The sequence below is a fragment of the Bufo bufo genome, chromosome 5, assembly GCF_905171765.1.
Source record: "Bufo bufo chromosome 5, aBufBuf1.1, whole genome shotgun sequence".
NCBI classification, from domain to species: domain Eukaryota; kingdom Metazoa; phylum Chordata; class Amphibia; order Anura; family Bufonidae; genus Bufo; species Bufo bufo.
This window is the reverse complement of record NC_053393.1, coordinates 506726888-506751366: the sequence shown is the minus strand read 5'-3', so window position 1 is coordinate 506751366 and position 24479 is coordinate 506726888. Positions and strand designations below refer to the sequence as shown.

The following is a 24479-nucleotide window of genomic DNA, read 5'->3' as shown; positions in this document are numbered from 1 at the left end:
GTGCAGTGCTGTTTCACTAGAAGGTATAAACGATATGTAATATGCAATGTCTGCATGTATTCATTTGAATTTCTTTCTTTCGTTTCTTTAGGTTTCTCTTTTGCCAGAAAATGATCGCTGGAGTGAGACGAGGTCCCAGCTCCTTGCACAGATGGATGTAAGCATGGGCGGCAGGGTGGCTGAGGAAATTATTTTTGGGCCAGAAAACATAACTACAGGTAATTTTTGTCAAATTCTAGTCATTTCCCAGCCACAGCTGCACACATCTCATCTTTTTGGTTCTGTTAAAGGGGCTTCTAGCGATTTTGACGGTGCAACAAAGATAGCAAAGCTAATGGTAACAAGATTTGGAATGAGCGAAAAGGTACAGAATTTCACTATATCCTTTTACCTTGTATACAAAAGATGTACTATATATGAACTTCTAACTGTGCAAAATCTGTCCCCCGACATGTTTCGCCGATAACCCGGTGTCTTCACGTGTTAGACTGTCTGAAAAGCTGTGTCCATTGTCACTTTGTAGACTGTCTCCATGGTAACAGACAGCAAACACATTCTGTGTAGTCTGATTCCGCGGTTATCTTCCTTTTAGGCCTCATGCAAACACCGTTCCGTTTTTTTGCGGTCCACAAACTCTGAAGCCTCCCGTGTGCCTTCTGCATCTTTTGCAGCCCGTTGAAGTGAATGGGTCTGCATCCGAGCCGCCAAAACGGCGGCTCGAATGCGGACCAAAACAACGGCCGTCTGCATGAGGCCTTATCTGTCCTCTACTCTTCACACTTTCTGTGTACTTATCATGCCGTGTCTCCTATATTTCAGCTAGGGGTAATGACTTATTCTGACACTGGGAAACTGAGTCCAGAAACACAAGCTGCCATTGAGCAAGAAGTCCGTACACTGCTAAAGGTAAGATGGGTAAAGACTCATTCACACGTCTGTGTTTTCCATCAGTGATTGTGAGCCAAAACCAGGAGTGCAGGCTACACAGACATACGGTATAAGGGAAAGATCTGCACCTGTTCTGTGTTTAGAGCCGCACCTGGTTTTTGTTCCCAATAACTAATGGAAATCACTGACCAAAACACTGATGTGTGAATGAGGCTTATATCTTGACATGCTCCATGAAATCTGGCTAGCGCTAAGCCATGAAGTGTACCCATATTAGCATGTGTTATTTACACGTCTTCTTGGTCCATAGATGGGCATCATCATGTAGATTGGTGCAGTCAAATGTAATGTGACATTGTGGGGTCCTGTAAGTGAACAACAGGACAGTCCGCTAGGTTGGTGCCAGCATTGTGTGCTGCTAGTTCTGCTGGTGAGCCGGCTTATCGTTGGATCATTGGGTAATGCCAAGCTCATTACATCAAAACAATTGGTGGTGTGGGTCTCAGTATCTTGTTAGAGTTTCAGGAAAGGTTTTCTCTGAGCAAGTCTTTAATTTGTAGTCTCAGTGGTACAAAATAGGGATGAGCGAATTGACTTCGGATGAAACCTCCAAAGTCGATTCGCATACAACTTCGTTTCCATACTGTATGGAGCGAGCACTTCAGAAATTGTTTTTTACTGTAAAAAAAAACATTTCCCGAACTCTGGTTCGGTTCCAAAGTACCACTTGGAACCGAACCAAAGTTCGGGAAATGTTTTTTTACTGTATAAATCAATTTCTGAAGTTTATTATGCAAAATAACTTTGGCTCATCGGAGCCGATACATTTTACGAAGTTTTATGCGAATCGACTTCGGATGTTTAATCCGAAGTAGATTCTCTCATCCCTAGTGCAAAACGCGCATGCAGCTTTGTATAACCCTCTGATATACAATATGTATACATTTAATTCATCAGACCTAAAAAGTGCCAGATTATCAAATATTCTTAATTGCTCGACCTTCAGGAAGACGACTGAAAACAAAACCTTATCTAAATTTGTATTTTCCGCTCAGTTTTCTGCTTTTATATTTAAGACACGTTTTCTTATGTGACATTTTTCTTTAAAGGGGTATTCTAGTTACACTTAGTTATCTATTAGATCGGTGGGCGAACTACTGCTGGGGCCCCCACCGATCACGAGAACCCCCTGCTGCCCCCTGAAATGAACGGAGTGGCCGGTCGGGCATACGCACGCCTGCTCTATTCATTTATATGGGAATTCTGGAGATGGCTCTGTACTCTGCTGTCTCCGGATACGGGATCCTTAATGTAATCGGAATACCTGAAAGAGCATTTATTAGCAGGATCAACCTTATCAAACCAGGCATGCTTCCTGGTAGAGTTAATCCTTCTGATTACAATGATACCCATCTTGTGAAATCTGGTTGTGGTGTTTCCAAGAAAAAATACTTTTTCTCGCCCAATTCCTTGGGGGACACAGGAAACCTTTGGTATAGCTCATCTCCATAGGAGGCGTGACACTAAGTGAAAGACTGTTAAGCCCCTCCTCCAGCAGCTATACCCTCAGCCTGGAGCGAGCGACTACCAGTTTTTTGCTTAGTGTCAAGGAGGCAAGACACTCTCTGCACTGCAGAGCTGTCTTTGCTAAAGATTTTATTTTATTTTATTTTATTTTTTATTTTTTTTTCCAACAGGGACAACAGAGTCGCAATAGACCTCTCTGTTTTCCCGGGGATGAGCTGCGCCAGTGCCGGTTATCCGCACTGCTGCCTCCCCCACAGAAGAAAAGGAGGACCAGGGCAGCCCAGCTCCCCTGCATCCCGCCAGCACAAGGGTCGCCCACCTGCAAGCCCCTCTCCAGCTTCCTGCCACTTCGGTGCCAGTGGCTGAAGGGGCGTCCCTGCTGGATGGACAGAGGGTGAAAACGTTGAATGGTGAGGTGGCTGTGCAGCCGTTCCTACCCCCTCCCCCCTCCCCCCCCTGTTAGGGCCTGATCCTGCTGTCCCCTCTGCCTGACCCTTCATGTCGATTACAATTTACAGCTCTCTTAGCTGTGAGTCTGCGGCTCCTTTGTGTGTGGGGCAAAGCGGAGCGATGCTCGAGGGGGAGAGTTACAGCGCAGTTTACCTCAGGTGCGGCGGCCGTGGGCCGCCTTTCGTTATCAGCTGCTGGATAGCAGGCGCACTTGTACTGCGGCTGTGTTCAACTGCCGGCTGACATTCTGACAAGCGCACGCTCTTGTCCGGCCACCGGTGTGCGTTCGCCTCCGCTTATATGGAGGTGAACGGGGGACATTATTCTGTGGGTTTTTCGGCGGCATGTAATATTTTGAATCGCGCGCGCGCGAGAAAAGTTTCATCGGTGGGCGGAGCTTCGTTCCGTTTCCACTGTACATGTTAGGCTTCAGTCAAGGGGCAGACGTCTTTCTTCCCGCCCCTCACTAGCCCCGCCTCCTCTTCGTGCCTGCCTGCTCTCAGGACGGATTACCTCAGGGCTCTGAGGACCGCTGCTGTTGCCGCTGCTGTGCTGTCTGCTCCCACTGTGACCTGGTAGGACTGTTGACCCCTTCTAGCACTGCAGCCCTCTGGTCTGGACGTTTTTGTATATTACTTCCAGCCAACATGTCTGACCCCTCAGTGCCTGCTGGTCCTTGGTATCATACCTGCACCGCATGTAAGGCACCCCTTCCTCAAGGGCAGCCTGACCCGCATTGCTCGGCTTGCAAAGCCCCATTACAGGGTCCGCCATCTGCTGTGTCACCCCCTGGCCTCTTGGATCCCCCTGACTGGGCTAGATCCCTTTCCCAGGCTGTGGTCAGTCTCACTAATGTTGTGGGCCGCCTTGCAGATGCATTGCCCTTACCGCAGCCGGGTAATTCCCCTGCTGGGCCCTCCGGGTCCGCTACCTTAGCTGACCCGTCTGAGTCTCTCTCTCCAGGCGACACCTCCAGAGCCCGTCAACCCCAGAAGCGGTCCAGGGCGGAGCACCTATCATCCTCGGATGCTTCGGTATCACCCCCAAGGGTGCGCCCTCAGTCGGGTCCTTCCTCATCACAGGATATGCCCTCTGAAGGGGAACTAGCCGATTCTGATTGGGATATGGACTCGGCCTTGCCTTCAAAGCTGGCTTCTGCCGTGGGCCATCTTATTAACAATATCCGTGATACCTTTAAGATTCACGATGACCCTCCTAATTCTGAAAAGACCAGTGTTTCCTTTTTTCGCCAAAAACAGGCGTCTGCGGTTTTTCCCCTCCACGCTGACTTCTCGTCGGTGGTTTCTAAGGCCTGGGCCCGTCCTGATGCCCGTTTTACCCCGCCTAAGAAGTTGGATATCTGTTATCCATTCCCGGCGGATTGCATTACAAACTGGGCGTCACCACCTAAAGTCGACCCCCCTGTGGCCCGTTTGTCCAAAAGCACGGCTATTCCCGTTGCAGATGGTTCTTCCTTACAATCCACTGAAGATCGCCGGATAGAGGCCATTACAAAGGGTATCTTTGCAGCCTCCGGTTCCGCCCTCAGGCCGGTCTTTGCCTCCGCTTGGGCTGGAAAAGCGGTTTCAGAATGGGCGTCTCAGCTGGATCAGGAGCTTGAATCCGACGTCCCTATTCAGGACCTCCGGGCTCTGGCCCAACTTATCGTTCAAGCCGGAAAATTTGTCTGTGAGGCATCCCTGGATGCGGGGGCTCTCATAGCCCGTTCATCTGCCCTGGCCGTTTCGGCTAGAAGGGAGCTTTGGTTAAAGGTTTGGACGGCGGACGCCACGTCAAAGCGGTCTCTTACTGGCCTTCCCTTCACTGGTTCTCGATTGTTCGGGACCCGCTTGGATGAAATCATCTCTCAAGCCACGGGAGGGAAGAGTACACATCTTCCCCAATCCAGGACTAGGAGCACCACTCGAGGCCGTCCCACCTTTTCTCGCTTCAGGTCTTCCCGCAGGGCTCCCACACCTCGCACCACTTCAGGTCCATCCTCTAACCCTGTCCAAGACAGACGTAAGAAACCTTTTTTTCGGACCCAGCCCTCCTGGTTCAAGTCACAGCCTGCTCGCCCTCCCGCGACCAAGCAGAACCCTACCTGAAGGTGCGCCCCCACCCACCCGGGTGGGGGGACGTCTCCTCCTGTTCAGGGACTTCTGGCAGGCGCACGTCTCCGACGCCTGGGCTCTCGAGGTGGTGTCTTCCGGGTACAAACTCGAGTTTGCGTCCCTCCCCCCAGTTCGGTTCTTTCGCTCCCGGGTTCCTCGGGATCCCCAAGGGGCGGCCGATTTCTTTACTGCCACTCGTACCCTTCTGGACAAAGGGGTCATCGCTCCGGTTCCTATGGAGGAAAGATTCAAAGGGTTCTATTCGAACCTTTTTGTGGTCCCCAAAAAAGAAGGCTCGGTTCGTCCCATTCTGGATCTAAAACGATTAAACCGTTTCCTTCGTCTTCAGCGGTTCCGGATGGAGTCTCTCAGGTCGGTGGTGGCCTCTCTGGAAAAAGGGGAGTTCCTGGCCTCTATCGACATCCAGGACGCCTACCTTCATATTCCAATCGCTCGGTGTCATCAGTGCTTTCTGCGCTTTGCAGTGGGGTCCGACCACTACCAGTTCGTTGCCCTCCCCTTCGGGCTGGCGACGGCCCCTCGCGTTTTCACAAAGGTCCTAGCCCCTGTCCTCGCCTTACTTCGTTCCAGGGGAGTTTTTCTTCTTCCATATTTGGACGATCTCCTTATCAAGGCACCCTCTCTGTCACTGACATCTGCCAGTGTGGACCTCTCGCTACAAACCTTACGCCGGTTCGGTTGGATTATCAATCTTCCCAAATCCGCTCTTGTTCCATCCAGGCAACTGATCTTTCTGGGGATGCTGCTGGATACAGATGCAGCGGAGGTTCGGCTTCCGTCAGAGAAGCGCCAGCTCCTTCATCGGTCGGTTCGGAGCCTTCTGAACCACCGCCGTCCTTCCTTCCGGTTCAGCATGCGGGTCTTGGGACAGATGGTGTCCTGTTTCGAAGCAATCCCCTACGCGCAGTATCACTCCCGCACCTTTCAGACTGCCATTCTGTCCGCATGGGACAAGTCCCAGGAAAGTCTGGATCAGCACTTTCCCCTTCCCCCCCAGGTTCGCTCCTCTCTACTCTGGTGGTTACGGACCCCTTTCCAAGGGAAGTCCTTCCTACCGATAACTTGGTTGGTGATTACCACCGATGCCAGTCTGCGGGGTTGGGGGGGGGTGTTTCCTCCTCGGTCCGTACAAGGCACTTGGTCTCCATCGGAGTCCAAACTGCCAATCAATGTTCTGGAGCTGAGGGCGGTTCTCCTCTCACTCCGGCATTGGACTTCGCTGCTTCAGGGTCACCCTGTTCGTGTCCAATCGGACAATGCCACGGCTGTGGCATACATAAATCATCAAGGGTGCACTCGCAGCGCGGCGGCAATGAGGGAGGTGTCTCTAATCCTTCGCTGGGCGGAAGTTCATGTTCCAGCCATTTCGGCCGTTTACATCCCGGGGGTGGACAATTGGGCGGCGGATTTCCTCAGCCGGACGACGATCGACCCGGGCGAGTGGTCTCTGCACCCCGACGTCTTCGAGTCTCTTTGCCTCCATTGGGGTCGTCCGGACGTGGATCTCATGGCCTCCAGATTCAACCACAAGCTCCCCACCTTCATGGCCAGAACCAAGGATCCGGACGCTTACGGCGCGGACGCGCTCGTCCTTCCCTGGACGGAGTTCTCTCTCCTCTACGTTTTTCCACCCCTGCCTCTGCTTCCACGAGTCCTTCGGAAGATCGCGGCGGAGGGCACGCCTGCGATCCTAATAGCCCCGGATTGGCCTCGTCGTCCTTGGTACGCCGACCTTATGTTGCTCCTGGCAGACGCCCCCTTGCCTCTGCCTCTAAGAGAAGACCTCCTCTCTCAAGGGCCGATCTTCCACCAGCATTTAGGGTCGCTACGTTTAGCGGCGTGGCTATTGAAACCGCGGTCCTAACGCGGCGGGGGTTTTCTGCTGACGTGGTCCGTACCATGATTCGTGCGCGTAAACCGGCTTCGTCCACGATTTATTACCGAACCTGGCGGGCCTATTTGAATTTCTGCGAGACCTTAGATGTTCATCCCCTTCGGTTTTCTCTCCCCACGATTTTATTCTTCTTGCAGTTTGGTCTGGACTTGGGTTTGGGTCTCAGTACCCTAAAGGGTCAGATCTCAGCGCTTTCGATCCTTTTTCAGCGACCTCTGGCTCCGCTCGGTCCAGTTAAGACTTTTCTTCAGGGGGTTGCTCACTATGCTCCCCCGTATCGCGCTCCCGTTCCATCTTGGGATCTTAATGTTGTGCTGACAGCTCTCCAATCTTCTCCTTTCGAGCCTCTGCGCAGGGTTTCCCTTCGCTTGTTGTCTTGCAAAGTTTTTTTCCTCGTTGCCATCACGTCTCTTCGGCGTGTGTCTGAATTGGCGGCACTTTCTTGCGTAGAACCAACCCCTCTTGGTTTTTCACCAGGACAAGGTGGTTCTCCGCCCGGTTCCGGATTTCCTTCCGAAGGTGGTGTCCGCTTTTCACCTGAATGAAGATATTGTCCTTCCTTCTCTGTGCCCGTCCCCGTCTCATCCTCGGGAACGGGATCTTCACCGTCTGGATGTTGTTAGGGCTCTGAGGATCTACTTGGATGTAACTAGACCCTTTCGGCGCTCGGATTCTCTATTTGTGGTTCCGGAGGGTCCGCGCAGGGGGCTGGCGGCATCTAAAGTGGTTATTGCCCGCTTCATCAAGATGGCTATTGCTGAGGCTTACCGTGCTAAGGGCAGGGAACCGCCCTTTGGTGTTACCGCTCATTCTACCAGAGCGGTCGGGGCTTCCTGGGCTCAGCGAAATCGAGCTTCGGCTGAACAATTGTGTAAGGCGGCCACCTGGTCTTCTTTGCACACTTTCACCAAGTTCTACAAGGTGAACACTTATGCATCGGCGGATGCTGCTTTGGGCCGCCTGGTCTTGCAGGCGGTGGTGCCTTAATGCCTATGGTGCTTTAATTGTTCTTGGGTTGTGGTCCCTCCCTATTTGTGGACTGCTTTTGAACGTCCCAAGGTTTCCTGTGTCCCCCAAGGAATTGGGCGAGAAAACGAGATTTTTGTATAACTTACCAGTAAAATCTCTTTCTCGCTCTTCCTTGGGGGACACAGCACCCACCCATTGTTTTGGTTGCCCTGACGGGAGTTTTGACTTGTTGGTGTTCATTTGGTTGATCCTTGCCTTTGTTTTAACTACTTGGGCACATAACTGGTAGTCGCTCGCTCCAGGCTGAGGGTATAGCTGCTGGAGGAGGGGCTTAACAGTCTTTCACTTAGTGTCACGCCTCCTATGGAGATGAGCTATACCAAAGGTTTCCTGTGTCCCCCAAGGAAGAGCGAGAAAGAGATTTTACTGGTAAGTTATACAAAAATCTCGTTTTCCTCTTTATTCAAATGAGGGCTTAAGGACTCTGAGGGTTGAGGCTATCACTGGGAAGCTTAGGTGCACAGAGAGGCTAGGCCACCGCTCTCGGTGCACTGAAGCCCTCACTTGCCTAAAGAATGAAAGTCCTTTTTTTCACTGCCACCGATTTTCTCGTGACAGGTATGATTTTAAACAGCAGGATCAACTCTACCGTGTTGTTCTGATAACACAATTTAGATTTGATTTCAATACCATAAAAAATTATTGCAATACTTGATACCATTCGATACCATGCGAAAAAAATAAAACGCCAAAAAAGCCGCGTGCTTTCCGCATAAAATAAAAATAGCAAATTAAATATTTTATTTCTGTTTCGGTGTTCACCGCATAGGAGATTTTTTTAAATATTTTAATAGTTTGGACTTTTCGGATGTGGCGATATGTTATTTATTTATTGTTTATATATATTTTAAATGTAAAATCGGGATAGGGGGTGATTTATACTTAATAATTTGATGGGTTTTTTTTAAACCCTTTTTGTTTTTTACTTTTTATTTAATAGCAATTTCCCCCCGTAGGGGCTAGAACCTGGGATCTTTTCATCCCAAGTCCTATTCACCCTAATAGAGCTCTATTAGGATGAATAGGACTTTACACTGTCCCTGCTGCCCTGTGCATAGTGCACCTGTGTGCACAGCAGCAGGGAGCTTACCATGGCGTCCTGGCTGCCATGGTAACCGGTCGGAGCCCCATGATTACACTGCTGGGGCTCCGATCAGAAGCTGCCACTACACCACCACCAATGAATGGAGGGGAGGGGACCCTGTGGCCACTGCCACCAATGTTTTTAATACTGGGGCGGGTGCACTTCGCCACCAATGGTAATTAACCTTTTAATACAGGAGGCGGGTGTTGGCAGCAGATTCACATAGCTGGGAGCTGCGATCAGTGGCAGTTAACCCCTTTGGTGCTGCACCTGAGGGGTTAACTGCCGCTGATCGCAGCTCCTAGCTGGGATTCTGCTGCCAGCACCCGCCTCCTGTATTAAAGGTTAACTATCATTGGTGGCGCAGTGCACCCGCCCCTCTCTCTTCCTTTTGGCAGCAGCGGCACAGTGGGGAGGGAGAGAGCGACTCCTTCTCCCCTGTGCTGCCGAGGAGAACACCGAGCGTGCTGACATCAGCGCGCTCCATGTTCTCTGATGCTAGGCTGCGCAGTAGCGCAGCCCAGTATCGATAAATGTCAGATCCCGGTATTGTATCGATACAGGACAAAAGTATTGATTGGGTATCGATATTTCGATATCCGCAACAACCCTAATCTACCAGACAGTGTGTCTGGTTTAATAGGATTGATTCTGCTGGCAGGTCCTTTTTAAAGCAATTGCTGTATTTTGATGTTTTTTGGATTATTGGATACCAGAGTATTACCATCTTTCTTTCTATCGTGCATCTTAAAAAAGTATCAATAAACCATTCTTTTTTTCTTTTCTTTTAGGATTCTTATGAACGGGCAAAAAACCTTCTGAAAAGTCATGCGAAGGAGCATAAAAATCTGGCTGAAGCTTTACTAATGTATGAGACTTTGGATGCCAAAGAAATTCAGATGGTATTAGAAGGAAAGAAGCTGAGATGATACCATCGATGTAGCGGACTGAGCTCCTCATTGTTTTATTGTCTCTGCATAATTCGTTCTTTATATTACGTACTACTCTTTATTTAAGGTATGCCAAAATATCGCTGAACTTAAAAATCCAATCTTTTCTTTCCTTGCGTATGCGGCTTCACCTTCACTGAATTAGTACATTGAAAAGAGAGGTTTGTGTCCAGCAGAAGTGAGGATGACCTCAGGGCTGTTTACATAGGTAACTGGTGATCTAGAAAGCCCACACTACATCACATAGGCAGTATATTGTCCAGTGCGCTCTCAATGTGGCTGCATCCATCACTTCTGTGCAGATCCACATCCCCTTCACAGTATAAGGTCTCTTAAGTCATCTACTGCTAAGATGTGTGTTGTAGTACCAGCTGCACTGCTTATAACCTCTGAAGTACTTGAAAGGGTCAGGGGGGAAAACAAAAGGGTGGCCAAGAGATCCTCTTATCCGGAAGCTAAAAAGCGGATCTTAAAGGGCATCTGTCAGCAGATTTGTCCCTATGACACTGGCTGACCTGTTCCATGTGCACTTGTCAGCTGAAGACATCTGTGTTGGTCCCATGTTCATATGTAGCCGCATTGCTGAGAAATATGATGTTTTAATATATGCAAATGAGCCTCTAGGAGCAACGGGGGCGTTGCCATTACTCCTAGAGCCTCTGCAACTGCCACTCCCTCTGCACTTTGACAGGACCAGGCGTGATGACGTTTTTACTGCCTGGCCCTGTCAGTCAAAATGCAGAGGGTGCGGCAGTTGCAGAGAGAGCTGAGCCTCTAGGTGTAACGGCAACGCCCCCGTTGCTCCTATAGGCTCATTTGCATATATTAAAACATAATTTTTCTCAGCAATGCAGGCACATAGGAACATGGGACCAACACGGATGCCTTCAGCTGCCAAGTGCACATGGAACAGGTCAGCCAGTGTCATGGGGACAAATCTGCTGACAGATGCCCTTTAAAAACCAATATTTTGCAGTGTAAATCTAAAAAGGTATACGTGTATGAACATGCCAGCTGTCATCACTAGATTCTTGGCAATACCTAGTGCAAGAGTACGAAGTTCATTTAATGTTAAATCCTCCATAGACATTCTGTGACATACTAATGTTTCTCGGATGGTGGTCATAATAAGGATCCAGCTCTGCTCAGTCCATCCAGTTCTAGAATGATTTTTGATGATGATGAAATAATCTTTTTTTTTTTTTTTTTTCTAGTCACAATTATTAAGCCTTTCTTTTATATGGACCCAACAGTTCTATCATGGCACCTTGAATGACTGGTCTGCCTGAATGTGAAATATGGACATTGTAGTAGATTTTGCAGCATTTTTACAGGTGAAAAAGTTCTGAGGTTGCTGGTCTTCCACCTGCATAGTAGCAATAAATTGGCTCCGTCTACTGGGACTACCTGCTTGGGAATAGTGTAAGAATACTGCGTCACCACTTTCTTCTCCATTGCAGGAGCAGACATGGCCACATAGCATGTAACCCTGGAGGACTGGTTACTGGTCTGCTCCTGGTGAGCAGTCTTTTTAAAAGCTTTAAGCTATGCAGCTGTCATCATGTCTTTAATATCTGGAATTACATTGGGAAACTTGTATAGTCACACATACACAGTCATACACATGTGCAGTTTTCCCCCTCAGTAAAGTCCATGCACCATCCTGACGTTACACTTTATAAGCCTTACATTCTCTCCTTGCAGCATGACCTTAAGAAGGACAGTCAAATGGTGGGGACAGCCGCACCGCAGTTTAGCTGAAAAAACCCAGTGGCGGCCGCTTCCTTTCTGCCTCTTATTCTTTTCAATAGGAGGCAGTACTGAGGATCGCGGAGCAGCGGCTGTGCCAAGAACGGATGTGTCCATTCTCAGCACTGCCTCCCGATGGAATGAATGACAGGCTGAAAAGATGCAACCCCCAGTGGGTTTTAAGCGAAATTTACGGCGTGGCTGTCTGCGCCTAAATTCCACGGTAAAACCTGCAGTGTGAACCACCCTTAAAGGGATCTTATTAGAAAATCTTCCCAAGGCCCCTAAATGTGATAAGATAATAAAAGATTGGATACCCACTACTTAATCCCCCACTGTTTCCAGTGCTGCCTATCCACTGGTCTGCAGCAGTGACCTCGCTGGATACCGCATGTGATCGCTGCAGCCAGTCACTGTCCTCAGCGGCCTTTTGTGGTATACCTCATTGATTGGCTGCTGTGGTCTCCTGCTGTATACTTCTGTGTCACTGCTGCAGCCTTTGAGGACCAGAAAGACCTCTCTGGAAACTGTGGGGGATTAAGTAGTGATTATCCAGTCTTTATTTTTAATTTTTTTTTAACATATTTCGGTTTTCTGAGGAAGTTTTCCTTTTAGTCCCCCCAACACCCCCTTTTTAAAGAGCTTTTCCAACAATTGACTAGTGAGGAGTAAAGTTTATTGGTTAGTGCCCTTGTCCATCCTATTGATTTACTGTACTAATAAGTTCACACAGCAAGAAATGGAAAGAAAGGGTTAATGTGGAGGAAGAAGATGTGCATATCTTGGTCACGGCATTTGCTGTGTCTTCTGTAAATCCATTGGCGCATGTGCCAGAGGAACCACGTGGGCGGTGATGTCTAACTCGTCAGCAGGAGGGTTCATTGGGTCAGAAGAGATCATGAGAAGTCCAAAAAAATATGGCTTAGTTCTCTTCAACAAAGGGAATGTGTCCAGCTTTGTCTTTCTACCCGTCCCTGTATGTTCTGTGTATTGACCAGCGCTGCCGTGTATGTCCGGCTCAGAGCTACGTTCAGCTACTTCTTTCTGATTGTGACGAGCGTCAGAGTAAAATAAAACCATTTATAGGAATGATCTCAGCTGACAACGTTGCATTTTATGATGTGTGCAGTTGACATTTTAGGGCTATTTTTGGGGAATTTTATTTTTATTTTTACTGCAAGCAGTGTTTGTGTGGCTGCCACCCATGGCCTGTTGTACAGTGGATCTCCTGGCAAACTGCTTACTATTCCGTCACAAGAGGAATGTACCACATATTTCTACCTGTGTAAATTGAGGTGTATGAAGCATATTTAAATATGTAAATAAATCTAAGTTCTTATGGTGAAGTGTCTGCATCCCCGGTGTTATTTTTTTTATCTTGTTTTGGAGTATCTGAATATGTGAAACTATAAGCCATGAAATTAGACTGCGTCAGTCAGCAGCAAATTGCCTATTCAAGCAGCACTCTGCCTGGTAGGGTTTGCTTGCCCGATTAAAACAATGCTTTTATTTTGCAAATCCAAAACTTTGTGTGCACAGGTAGTCCGAGAAGTCATGTGGCCATTTTAGATGGCAGAAGAGGAACCTGGTGGATCTACAGCTGAGGAGATGAAAGCTGCAGGTAGGTAATGACCCATAAACGGCCAGCTACAGGACCTCATACCTCTGCATGGTATTGTCATGGACACATGCAACACCATAAGGCAAAAACTTGAAAAACATCCAAGCACCACTTCATAATGCAAAAAATGGAGTCTCTTTACTGTTTTTAGAGGATTGTAGTAGAGGCTCTTTTTTTTTCAACTGGATGTTTTTCAAGCAGCAGGTAAGTGTCCTTTTCATTTCACAGTTAGAGATTGATTTTTTTATTAATTTTTTGTTTTGACTATCTGCGACAGTCCCATAGAGAAATGAGGTGACACAGGACCCCAGTCTCATGATCGATGAGGGTCCCAGTTATCGGAATGCTAACAGCCACTCTCCAGTAGATATTTAGTTGTTACTGGAAAATACCCCTTTAAGTGTGGAGCGGTATCGCGTGTAACCTTTGACCCTCTGTACATGAGTGTCCGTCAGACTGATCACATCACTCATCTTCTCCAGCCTTCATGACAAAGAGCAGGATTATCAGGTCTCAAAGTACTCTTTTCTAACTAGTTAAGTGGATACTCCAGGCAAAACTAATACTTTCTTATGTCTTGTGTAGCCTTAGGCTACTTTCACACTAGCATTATTCTTTTCCGGCACTGAGTTCCGTCCTAGGGGCTCAATACCGGAAAAGAACTGATCAGGCCTATCCCCATGCATTCTGAATGGAGAGCAATCCGTTCAGGATGTCTTCAGTTCAGTCTTTTTTTTTTTTTTTTAACAAATCTTTATTTAAGATTATCTTCAATATACAAAGTAAAGATAAGGTGCATATCATACTGTGAAAACGTTAACAGAAACGTGAACATTACATCCTTGGTCCAGCATTTACTTATTAGAAATATGGAAGGAAGAAAACAACACGACGTGAAAAAAGGCACATGATGGTAGGCAGGTTAAATATGCATAATGACATAATAACAGTACATAAGTTGAGATACGGATGAGTGTAGGGTTGAGGCGGAACTGTCAAAGCCGCATTTGACCGAAGTCACATTTAGTAAATAGAAATGGAAATCTGGGTAAGCTTCCCGTCCACACCCTAGCATGAATGACAGGTCATAATCATACAAGAAACGAATGTCACAATACTCGGAAGTACAATAATCACTATTAGTAGGACTAGTTACTACCGCGAGTGTTAAGGCATTTTGACTATTAGCCTGCCATTGCAGCCATGGAGCCCATATCTGCAGATGTTTATCGTGGGACAGAGATTCCCAACTAGACATCTCCTCCAACAAGCGAATCGCCTGAACTTTGTTAATCCAGTCCGTGATCATCGGAGTTTTATTGGTAAGCCAATGAACTGGAACCAGGAGTTTTGCCACAGCTACGAGGGAGGATAATAGAGAATGTTTGGTGAGAATGAATTTTTCATTGGGGAGATTCAACAGGACCACTAAGGGGGTCAGCGGGGACGAGGAAGGGATGATTTCCAATATATTCTTGGAAATCATTTCCCAATATGGTTGTATCAAAGGGCAGGTCCACCAGATGTGGAACAAAGTGCCCCTTGACCCTTTGCACCTCCAGCACTGCTCCGGATGTGAGGGGTCCATGGCATGCAATTTTGCTGGCGTATTGTACCACCTAGTTACCAACTTGTTTGCATTTTCCTGGATCCTAATGCACCGAGAATATCCGTGGGAATGACAAAGAATCCTATCTACCGTTCCCTCATCGAATGTGGTATTAAGGTCTTTTTCCCATTGGGGAATAAACCAAGGTTTGTCAGGGCCTACTTCTTCCAACAACTTATTGTATACCTTAGATATGGCTCCTTTCCTGTTCGCTTGATTAAGCAAACACGTGTCATACCAAGTAGGGTCTAGTTTACTAGGGGTGCATGCCAGATATTGAGTACATATTTTTTGGAACTGTGAATATTGAGTGGGCGACCATGGGATGTGAGGAAAACTCGTTGTCAAGCTTTGAATAGAAGGGATTGACCTTTTTTCCAAGATTTCCCCAATTGCTACACTACCCAATGCCCTCCATAGTCCTAAATCATCTTGGAATCCTTGAATTACCAAATACGGAACGTAGCAAGTGGGAGTGTACGGAGACATGCATGGGGAGCTGTGCAGGAGTGGTGAAATCTTTGACCAGGTGGCCATGACCCCTTGCATAGAATTAAGTCCCCCCTTACCCATGGTGCGGTTCGTCACGAGTTTTGGGTCCCATAATGCCGCCACTCCCCTGGGGCCCAATATATTTCTAGCTATCTTACAACCGAGTTTTGTATTCATAGGGTTGCAAATTTCGGAGTGTAGTCTAAGCTGAACAGCTCTATAATATGCTGCAACATCAGGAAGACCGAATCCTCCTCTAAATATGGGTTTGGTGAGAATCTTATATGCCAACCTGGGCCTATAGCCTCCCCACACAAAAGAGGAAAAGAGACTACGGATTCTTGCAAGGAAAGATTGAGGGAGGGGAATAGGTAAGGTCTGGAGTGTGTATAATATTCTAGGAAGGATGTAGGTCTTCAATAATTTTTTCCTCCCTAACCAGGATAAGAAGGGAATCTTTATATCAGCTAATTGTTGTTTTATGCTGTCGTATAGTGGCGAATAATTCTGATGGAACAGCAAACTAGGGTCTTTAGTTATGTTGACTCCTAGGTACTTAATATGGGAATTATTCCACTCAAACGGGAAATCCCTCTCTAATTTCATGACAGATGAGTGGGAAATGTTAATACCCATTGCCGTACATTTAGAGAGATTGATCTTAAAATTGGAAAGGGCGCCATACACCTCCAATTGTCGTAAGAGAGCTGGGAATGCCTTTTCAGGATTGGTCAGAAATATAAGCATATCATCTGCAAACGCGGCGATAGTGTGTAAGTCCCTGCCTATTGTGAGCCCCTGAATTCCAGGGTCTTGCCTCAGGGATTGTATGAATGTCTCTAAGCACAGAATAAATAATGTGGGTGAAAGCGGGCAACCCTGGCGCGTCCCGTTCGAGATCTTAAATGGGGGTGACAGGATACCGTTCACTTGCACTTTTGCGGAGGGGTTAGAATACAGAGACAGCACCGCCCCCACAAATTGGGGGGGGGGGGGGGAGGCCAAACTTATATAATGTGGCTTCCATGTAATCCCAGGCCACTCTATCAAACGCCTTTTCGGCATCGGTGCTGAGGAATACAAGCTTCTTCCCCTGTTTTAAAAGCAAATTGCTGAGCTTGAAGAACTCTGCACTCCCTGCCCCCCACAAAGCCTGATTGTTCAGGGGATATGATCCCCGGGAGTAGGGGGGATAGCCTATTGGCCAGGACCTTAGCCCATAGCTTAACGTCTGCATTTAGCAGAGAGATTGGTCTATAGCTAGAGGGGACCTCAACATCTTTGCCTTGCTTAGGCAACACAACTATATGTGCCTCTAGAGCCTGGTTGGTTATAGGGGTACCGCTTAAAAGGGCGTTGAAGAAATTTACTAGTTGAGGACCTAATTCCGGGAAAAACTTTTTATAGTAGGCCACTGTAAAACCATCAGGACCTGGGCTCTTGCCTGACGGAGTTGAGTTCAGGACTTTTTTTAGTTCAGCTAATGTAATGGGGGCCAACAGTGATGATTTGGAGGAATCATCGAGGGTGGGAAGGTTCAATGCCCTCAGGAAATGTTCAATCTCCCTTTTGCGGTCTATCCGTACCTCCTCCTGTTCCTCCCCTCTAAGGTTGTACAGATTATGGTAGTAATCTCTAAAGATCTTTGATATATCCCGGGTGTCGGTCATGACAGATCCTGCCTGTGATTTCATGCGCTTAATGAAAACCTGGTCATCACGTTTTTTAATAAGTGCAGTCATTATTTTTCCGCCCCTATTTCCGTGAACATAATGTTTGTGTTTCACTTTTAGATAGGCTTTAGATGCCTTAATGTTTAACAACTCCTGTAACTCTCGTCTCGCGATCTTTAACTTCTCCAGGTCCCTAAGTGCACCAGAGCGTTTATGGAATGATTGTAGGCTAGCAATGCGAGATAAGAGGTCTGACAATTTACGCGTTCTCATTTTGCTAAAATAAGACCCTAGTGCAATAAATTCTCCCCTAATCACCGCCTTATGCGCCTCCCATACTATTGCATGGGATATATTGGGCGTTGTGTTGGTAGAGAAGTATGACCGTAGTTTTTGCGAGATGGAATATACCTGAGTTTGCGAATCCAGAAGGGTGTGATTTAACCTCCAGGTCCACTCCCTGCCACACAATTCTGGAAAACCAATGACAAGGGAGACCGGCACATGGTCAGAGACCGTGATATTGTGGAGAGTGGAGGACTTAATAGCTGGCAAGTATTTATCCTGCACAAAGAGGTAATCCAACCTCTGGTATGATTTGTGAGGGTTAGAATAGAACGTGTAATCACGCCTGTCACCATGCGCCGACCTCCAAACATCACTAAGGTGCAAAGATCTAAGGCGTGTCTGAACTGTTTTGAGAGCACGGAATGAGACGGCTGATTTCTGGGCAGAGGAGTCAAGTAAAGGGTTCAGGGTAAGATTAAGATCTCCACCAATTAACAATAGACCAGCAGCAAACGGACCAATCTTGTCCAGCACTTCTGCCAGCCAGCTAACTGTCTTCACATTTGGCGCATAAAGATTACATATTGTGACAGTTACGTGTCCTATCTCTCCCTTCAATAATAGGTATCTCCCCTCCAGATCTTTCACTGCGGATTGAAATGTAAAAGGGGTGCCCCGCCTGAAGCCTATACTGACTCCTCTGGCCGCAGAACTACTGGAAGTAGCATGGTACCACACATTAAAAGGGCTATGTTCTAAATTAGGAACATGGAAATGGGAGAAATGGGTCTCTTGGAGGAGTATTATATCCGCACCAATTCTCCTGAGAACCTGAAACACTCTACTGCGTTTTCTAGGGCTATTACAATCATGTACATTAAGGGTGGAAAAACATAGAGTTAACGGAGCCATCCCAGAAAAGTGACATTCTGCAGGTTGAGGTCGTGTGTCTTACTAGACCACTTGGATGTACTAAACAGGTCAATGAACCGAATAAAACAATAACTGTAACTTAAAGGTGATAGCAAAGAAGTACAGACTTTTGGACCGGGGGGAGATAAAAGGATTGCACATGTGGACACCATGTGTATCCCAACCAGCCCAGAACCCCACTTCTAAGCCTCATGCACATTAATTTAGAGTATAGAAAATAAAGCTATCCTGACCAACATTTTTTGTTGAGGAAGGAAAGGCACAATACACAGCAGCCTGGCAGAGCGTAGCTATAGGCACCCCAGCCACACAGCTGGGTATGGGCTTACAGCCAAATATGAAGTTGGCAAATGAAAATGCCAATGACACTGACTGACATAGAAATACTAAAAGGCAGGGTAATTAACGGGGACGCAGTTCGGCCATAACAACAATGCTACAACTGCTAAGAGGAAGAAAAATGGCGTTAACAGTGAACCCTTAGTCCGGAACTCCATGGGGCCATGCTCTTTTGTTCTTCCCAGCTCTCTGGGGTTTCGGTTTCATCCATCTAGACGCCTGGGGGAGCGGTGGTAGGTCCTCCACGGATAGGACGGGTAACCAGGAGGGAATCTCAATCGGAGGCTGTTGAAGTGCTTCCCAAACCGGTGGTAAGTCCTCAGGCGATCGGACGGTGTAGCGGCGGTTCCCTACTGTGATAGAAATCCCAAATGGGAAGAGCCATCGATATGGGAACTTGGACGACCGTAGGAGATCAGTGAGGGGCTTCAGTAAGCGCCGTTTTTGCAGCGTGGATGCAGCTAAGTCCTGATAGACTTGAACTTGGACTCCTTGGAGCTTCACTTCTCCTTGCTTCCTAGCCGCTTGGAGTATTAATTCGGTGTCTCTGTAGCTTAGGATACCGCAGATTATATCTCTTGGATTGTCTCGGGACGCCAGCTTCGGTTTTAATGCTCTGTGCACTCTCTCCACAGTGATGTGTGCCGCTTGCTCTGGGCCTAGTAGCATGCTGAAAAGGGAGTCCATGATTTGAAATAAGTCCTCCTTATCCTCCGCCTCTGTAAGCCCCCTGAGCCTGATGTTCATCCTTCTATTCCTGTTCTCTTGATCCTCCATTTGAAACAGGAGAGTATTCATCGCCCTGGCATGCGAGAGCAGGGAGTCTTTCACCGCTGCATTGAAGGTGAGCATGGCGTCCTGTGACTGCTCCAGGGTCTCAACGCGGTCACCTATGTGGTGCACATCCGCTTTAATCGCCACCAGGTCCGCGGCTAGAGGGGCAAGTGCTCGCTGTAGGGCTTCTTCAAGAAATTCCCTAGTGAGACCAGACCACTCGTCACTGTGCGATGCCCCATCATCTCCGGGAAGCTGGGTTGAAGCATGGTCTCCTATAGCCGAGCCGGGAGGTTTCTGCGCCATCTTGGAGGGCCGCGCCGGCGGCTGGGCAGCCGATTTACTCAGGAATTTATCCATCTCTAGGCTGGAGCTCGGGTCCTCTCTGCGTCCCGGTGCAGTCTGCATGCAATCCTTCGACTGGATCTTCATGCCGAGGTCAGGATAACGCTAAAATTGAGGCTTAGACGGGTGCTGGTGGCGAGAGCTCTGCTAACAAGCAGCCGCCATCTAGCTTGGTCAGGCCACGCCCCCAGTTCAGTCTTTTTGACTGTTCAGGACTGAGATAATACTGCAGCATGCTACGGTTTTATCTCCGGCCAAAGAAACTGAACACTTACAGATGTGTCATCGCTACTGCTCCCTTATTTCGCAATTCGTTACTAACTAAACGCGATTTTATCTCCTCCAGTCTATCAATACACACCAATGCCAGTAGATGGCTGTGTTGAGTTAAAGTTAATATCGCTATCCGGCTCCTGATACAGCCTGTAGTCATCCCGACACTATACAGGAGTCGGGCGATGGCACCTCAACATTAAATCATTTAAAAAAATGTGTTCTAAAATGCAAATAAATACAGTATATGTTATCCTTTACTTACTATGGAAATGTTAGCACTTTTACATTTGCTACTATCTGCATTTCTAAATAAAATATCTATTCATATTAAATATTGTTATTGGTCGTCAATAAAATCCTCCCCTTTTTATATTTGTTTAGTTTTTTTGTTTTTTAATATTGGGGACTACTGTATTTCAATGATTTACCGTATTTGGTTAGAAACAACAGGCCACATTACTTAAATAGTGAGGTACATTTGTCAGGGATGGATTATGGGGAAAATGCTAATACAAGATATATATATAGTACAGACAAAGTTTGGACACACCTTCTCATTCAAAGAGTTTTCTTTATTTTCATGACTATGAAAATTGTAGATTCACACTGAAGGCATCAAAACTATGAATTAACACATGTGGAATTATATACATAACAAACAACTGTGAAACAACTGAAAATATGTCATATTCTAGGTTCTTCAAAGTAGCCACCTTTTGCTTTGATTACTGCTTTGCACACTCTCGGCATTCTCTTGATGAGCTTCAAGAGGTAGTCCCCTGAAATGGTTTTCACTTCACAGGTTTAATAAGTGGGATTTCTTGCCTTATGAATGGGGTTGGGACCATCAGTTGCGTTGAGGAGAAGTCAGGTGGATACACAGCTGATAGTCCTACTGAATAGACTGTTCGAATTGGTATTATGGCAAGAAAAAAGCAGCTAAGTAAAGAAAAACAAGTGGCCATCATTACTTTAAGAAATGAAGGTCAGTCAGTCAGCCGAAAAATTGGGAAAACTTTGAAAGTAAGGGCTATTTGACAATAAAGGAGAGTGATGGGGTGCTGCGCCAGATGACCTGGCCTCCACAGTCACCGGACCTGAACCCAATCGAGATGGTTTGGGGTGAGCTGGACCGCAGAGTGAAAGCAAAAGGGCCAACAAGTGCTAAGCATCTCTGGGAACTCCTTCAAGACTGTTGGAAGACCATTTCAGGGGACTACCTCTTGAAGTTCATCAAGAGAATGCCAAGAGTGTGCAAAGCAGTAATCAAAGCAAAAGGTGGCTACTTTGAAGAACCTAGAATATGACATATTTTCAGTTGTTTCACACTTGTTTGTTATGTATATAATTCCACATGTGTTAATTCATAGTTTTGATGCCTTCATAGTCATGAAAATAAAGAAAACTCTTTGAATGAGAAGGTGTGTCCAAACTTTTGGTCTGTACTGTGTGTATGTATATGTGTGTGTGTGTATATATATATATATATATATATATATATATATACTCACCTAAAGAATTATTAGGAACACCATACTAATACGGTGTTGGAATCCCTTTTGCCTTCAGAACTGCCTTAATTCTACGTGGCATTGATTCCACAAGGTGCTGATAGCATTCTTTAGAAATGTTGGCCCATATTGATAGGATAGCATCTTGCAGTTGATGGAAATTTGAGGGATGCACATCCAGGGCACGAAGCTCCCGTTCCACCACATCCCAAAGATGCTCTATTGGGTTGAGATCTGGTGACTGTGGGAGCTATTTTAGTACAGTGAACTCATTGTCATGTTCAAGAAACCAATTTGAAATGATTCGAGCTTTGTGACATGGTGCATTATCCTGCTGGAAGTAGCCATCAGAGGATGGGTACGTGGTAGTCATGAAGGGATGGACATGGTCAGAAACAATGCTCAGGTAGCCCGTGGCATTTAAACGATGCCCAATTGGCACTAAGGGGCCTAAAGTGTGCCCAGAAAACATCCCCCACACCATTACACCACCACCACCAGCCTGCACAGTGGTAACAAGGCATGATGGATACATGTTCTCATTCTGTTTACGCCAAATTTGGACTCCATTTGAATGTCTCAACAGAAATCGAGACTCATCAGACCAGGCAACATTTTTCCAGTCTTCAACAGTCCAATTTTGGTGAGCTCGTGCAAATTGTAGTCTCTTTTTCCTATTTGTAGTGGAGATGAGTGGTACCCGGTGGGGTCTTCTGCTGTTGTAGCCCATCCACCTCAAGGTTGTGCGTGTTGTGGCTTCACAAATGCTTTGCTGCATACCTCGGTTGTAACGAGTGGTTATTTCAGTCAACGTTGCTCTTCTATCAGCTTGAATCAGTCGGCCCATTCTCCTCTGACCTCTAGCATCCACAAGGCATTTTCGCCCACAGGACTGCCGCATACTGGATGTTTTTCCCTTTTCACACCATTCTTTGTAAACCCTAGAAATGGTTGTGCGTGAAAATCCCAGTAACTGAGCAGATTGTGAAATACTCAGACCGGCCCGTCTGGCACCAACAACCATGCCACGCTCAAAATTGCTTAAATCACCTTTCTTTCCCATTCTGACATTCAGTTTGGAGTTCAGGAGATTGTCTTGACCAGGACCACACCCCTTAATGCATTGAAGCAACTGCCATGTGATTGGTTGACTAGATAATTGCATTAATAAGAAATAGAACAGGTGTTCCTAATAATTCTTTAGGTGAGTGTGTGTGTATATATATATATATATATATATATATATATATATAATATATATATATAGAAAACATCCTAAGGCTGACAGACACACACTACACACGGGGAAAGTCGGTGCAGCGTTGGTAGATCACTGCAAACACAATCCTCGTATTTTTATGAATAATTTGATTTTTAATTATGAATAATTAAAAAACAGAGGCGCTGAACTGAACCATAGAAAGTACCATACAGAACTGTAAATAACCGATCTCACCACTTCATCCCCTGAGCAAATAATTGAATGCTAGTAGAAAGGGGATTAAAAGGTTAATCGACAGGAGGCCAGTTGGGGGCGCTGCTCAACACCTAATGTCATTATATTTAATTAATAAAAAAAAAATGGCAGCATCTCTGTATCCTAATAACAGTAATCTGCCATTTTCTTCACTGCCAGGTCTTTTTATAGCTGGATCGCTCAATACAGAATATTCAGCCAATCGCATTCTAGTTCCCACGGTCATGGGAACCAATCAGAAGCCGGTTCTCTGGCAATCCAGCTTAATTGGTGATGACAGCTTGTCAAAACAATTGTCATATTGGTTAACAAGGTATTTAACCTTAATTTCAGTGAGAACTGGCCTGTGATTGGTTCCCATAACTGTGCTATAAAATGACCTGGCAGTGAAGAAAATGGCAGATTACTGTTATTAGGATACAGAGATGCTGCCATTTTTTTTTATATTAATTAAATACGACATTAGGTGTTGAGCAGCGCCCCACTGGCCTCCTGTCGATTAACCTTTTAATCCCCTTTCTACTAGCATTTTTCAGTAGTAAAATGTAATATATAATATACAGTCGGGTCCATAAATATTGGGACACCGACACAATTTTAGAAATTTTTGGCTCTATACAGTCGTGGCCAAAAGTTTTGAGAATGACACAAATATTAGTTTTCACAAAGTTTGCTGCTAAACTGCTTTTAGATCTTTGTTTCAGTTGTTTCTGTGATGTAATGAAATATAATTACACGCACTTCATACGTTTCAAAGGCTTTTATCGACAATTACATAACATTTATGCAAAGAGTCAGTATTTGCAGTGTTGGCCCTTCTTTTTCAGGACCTTTGCAATTCGACTGGGCATGCTCTCAATCAACTTCTGGGCCAATTCCTGACTGATAGCAACCCATTCTTTCATAATCACTTCTTGGAGTTTGTCAGAATTAGTGGGTTTTTGTTTGTCTACCCGTCTCTTGAGGATTGACCACAAGTTCTCAATGGGATTAAGATCTGGGGAGTTTCCAGGCCATGGACCCAAAATGTCAACATTTTGGTCCCCGAGCCACTTAGTTATCACTTTTGCCTTATGGCACGGTGCTCCATCGTGCTGGAAAATACATTGTTCTTCACCAAACTGTTGTTGGATTGTTGGAAGAAGTTGCTGTTGGAGGGTGTTTTGGTACCATTCTTTATTCATGGCTGTGTTTTGGGCAAAATTGTGAGTGAGCCCACTCCCTTGGATGAGAAGCAACCCCACACACGAATGGTCTCAGGATGCTTTACTGTTGGCATGACACAGGACTGATGGTAGCGCTCACCTTTTCTTCTCCGGACAAGCCTTTTTCCAGATGCCCCAAACAATCGGAAAGAGGCTTCATCGGAGAATATGACTTTGCCCCAGTCCTCAGCAGTCCATTCACCATACTTTCTGCAGAAGATCAATCTGTC

At 46.4% G+C, this 24479-nt stretch overlaps 1 protein-coding gene across 2 annotated transcripts in view; it reads left to right on the top strand.

Moving 5' to 3' along the window:
* YME1L1 (YME1 like 1 ATPase) overlaps positions 1–10037 on the top strand; it is a 69032-nt gene extending 58995 nt beyond the window's left edge. Inside the window, exons 16-19 of one of the 2 annotated variants that reach the window (XM_040434372.1) lie at positions 92–218; positions 291–364; positions 820–906; positions 9799–10037. In XM_040434372.1, coding sequence (XP_040290306.1) covers positions 92–218; positions 291–364; positions 820–906; positions 9799–9936 — 426 coding nt within the window. In that variant the 3' untranslated portion in view covers positions 9937–10037. Of the gene's footprint in view, positions 1–91; positions 365–819; positions 907–9798 lie in introns of both variants that reach the window. The other variant, XM_040434371.1, reaches the window with a different exon arrangement.
* The last annotated feature ends 14442 nt before the right edge of the window (positions 10038–24479 follow it).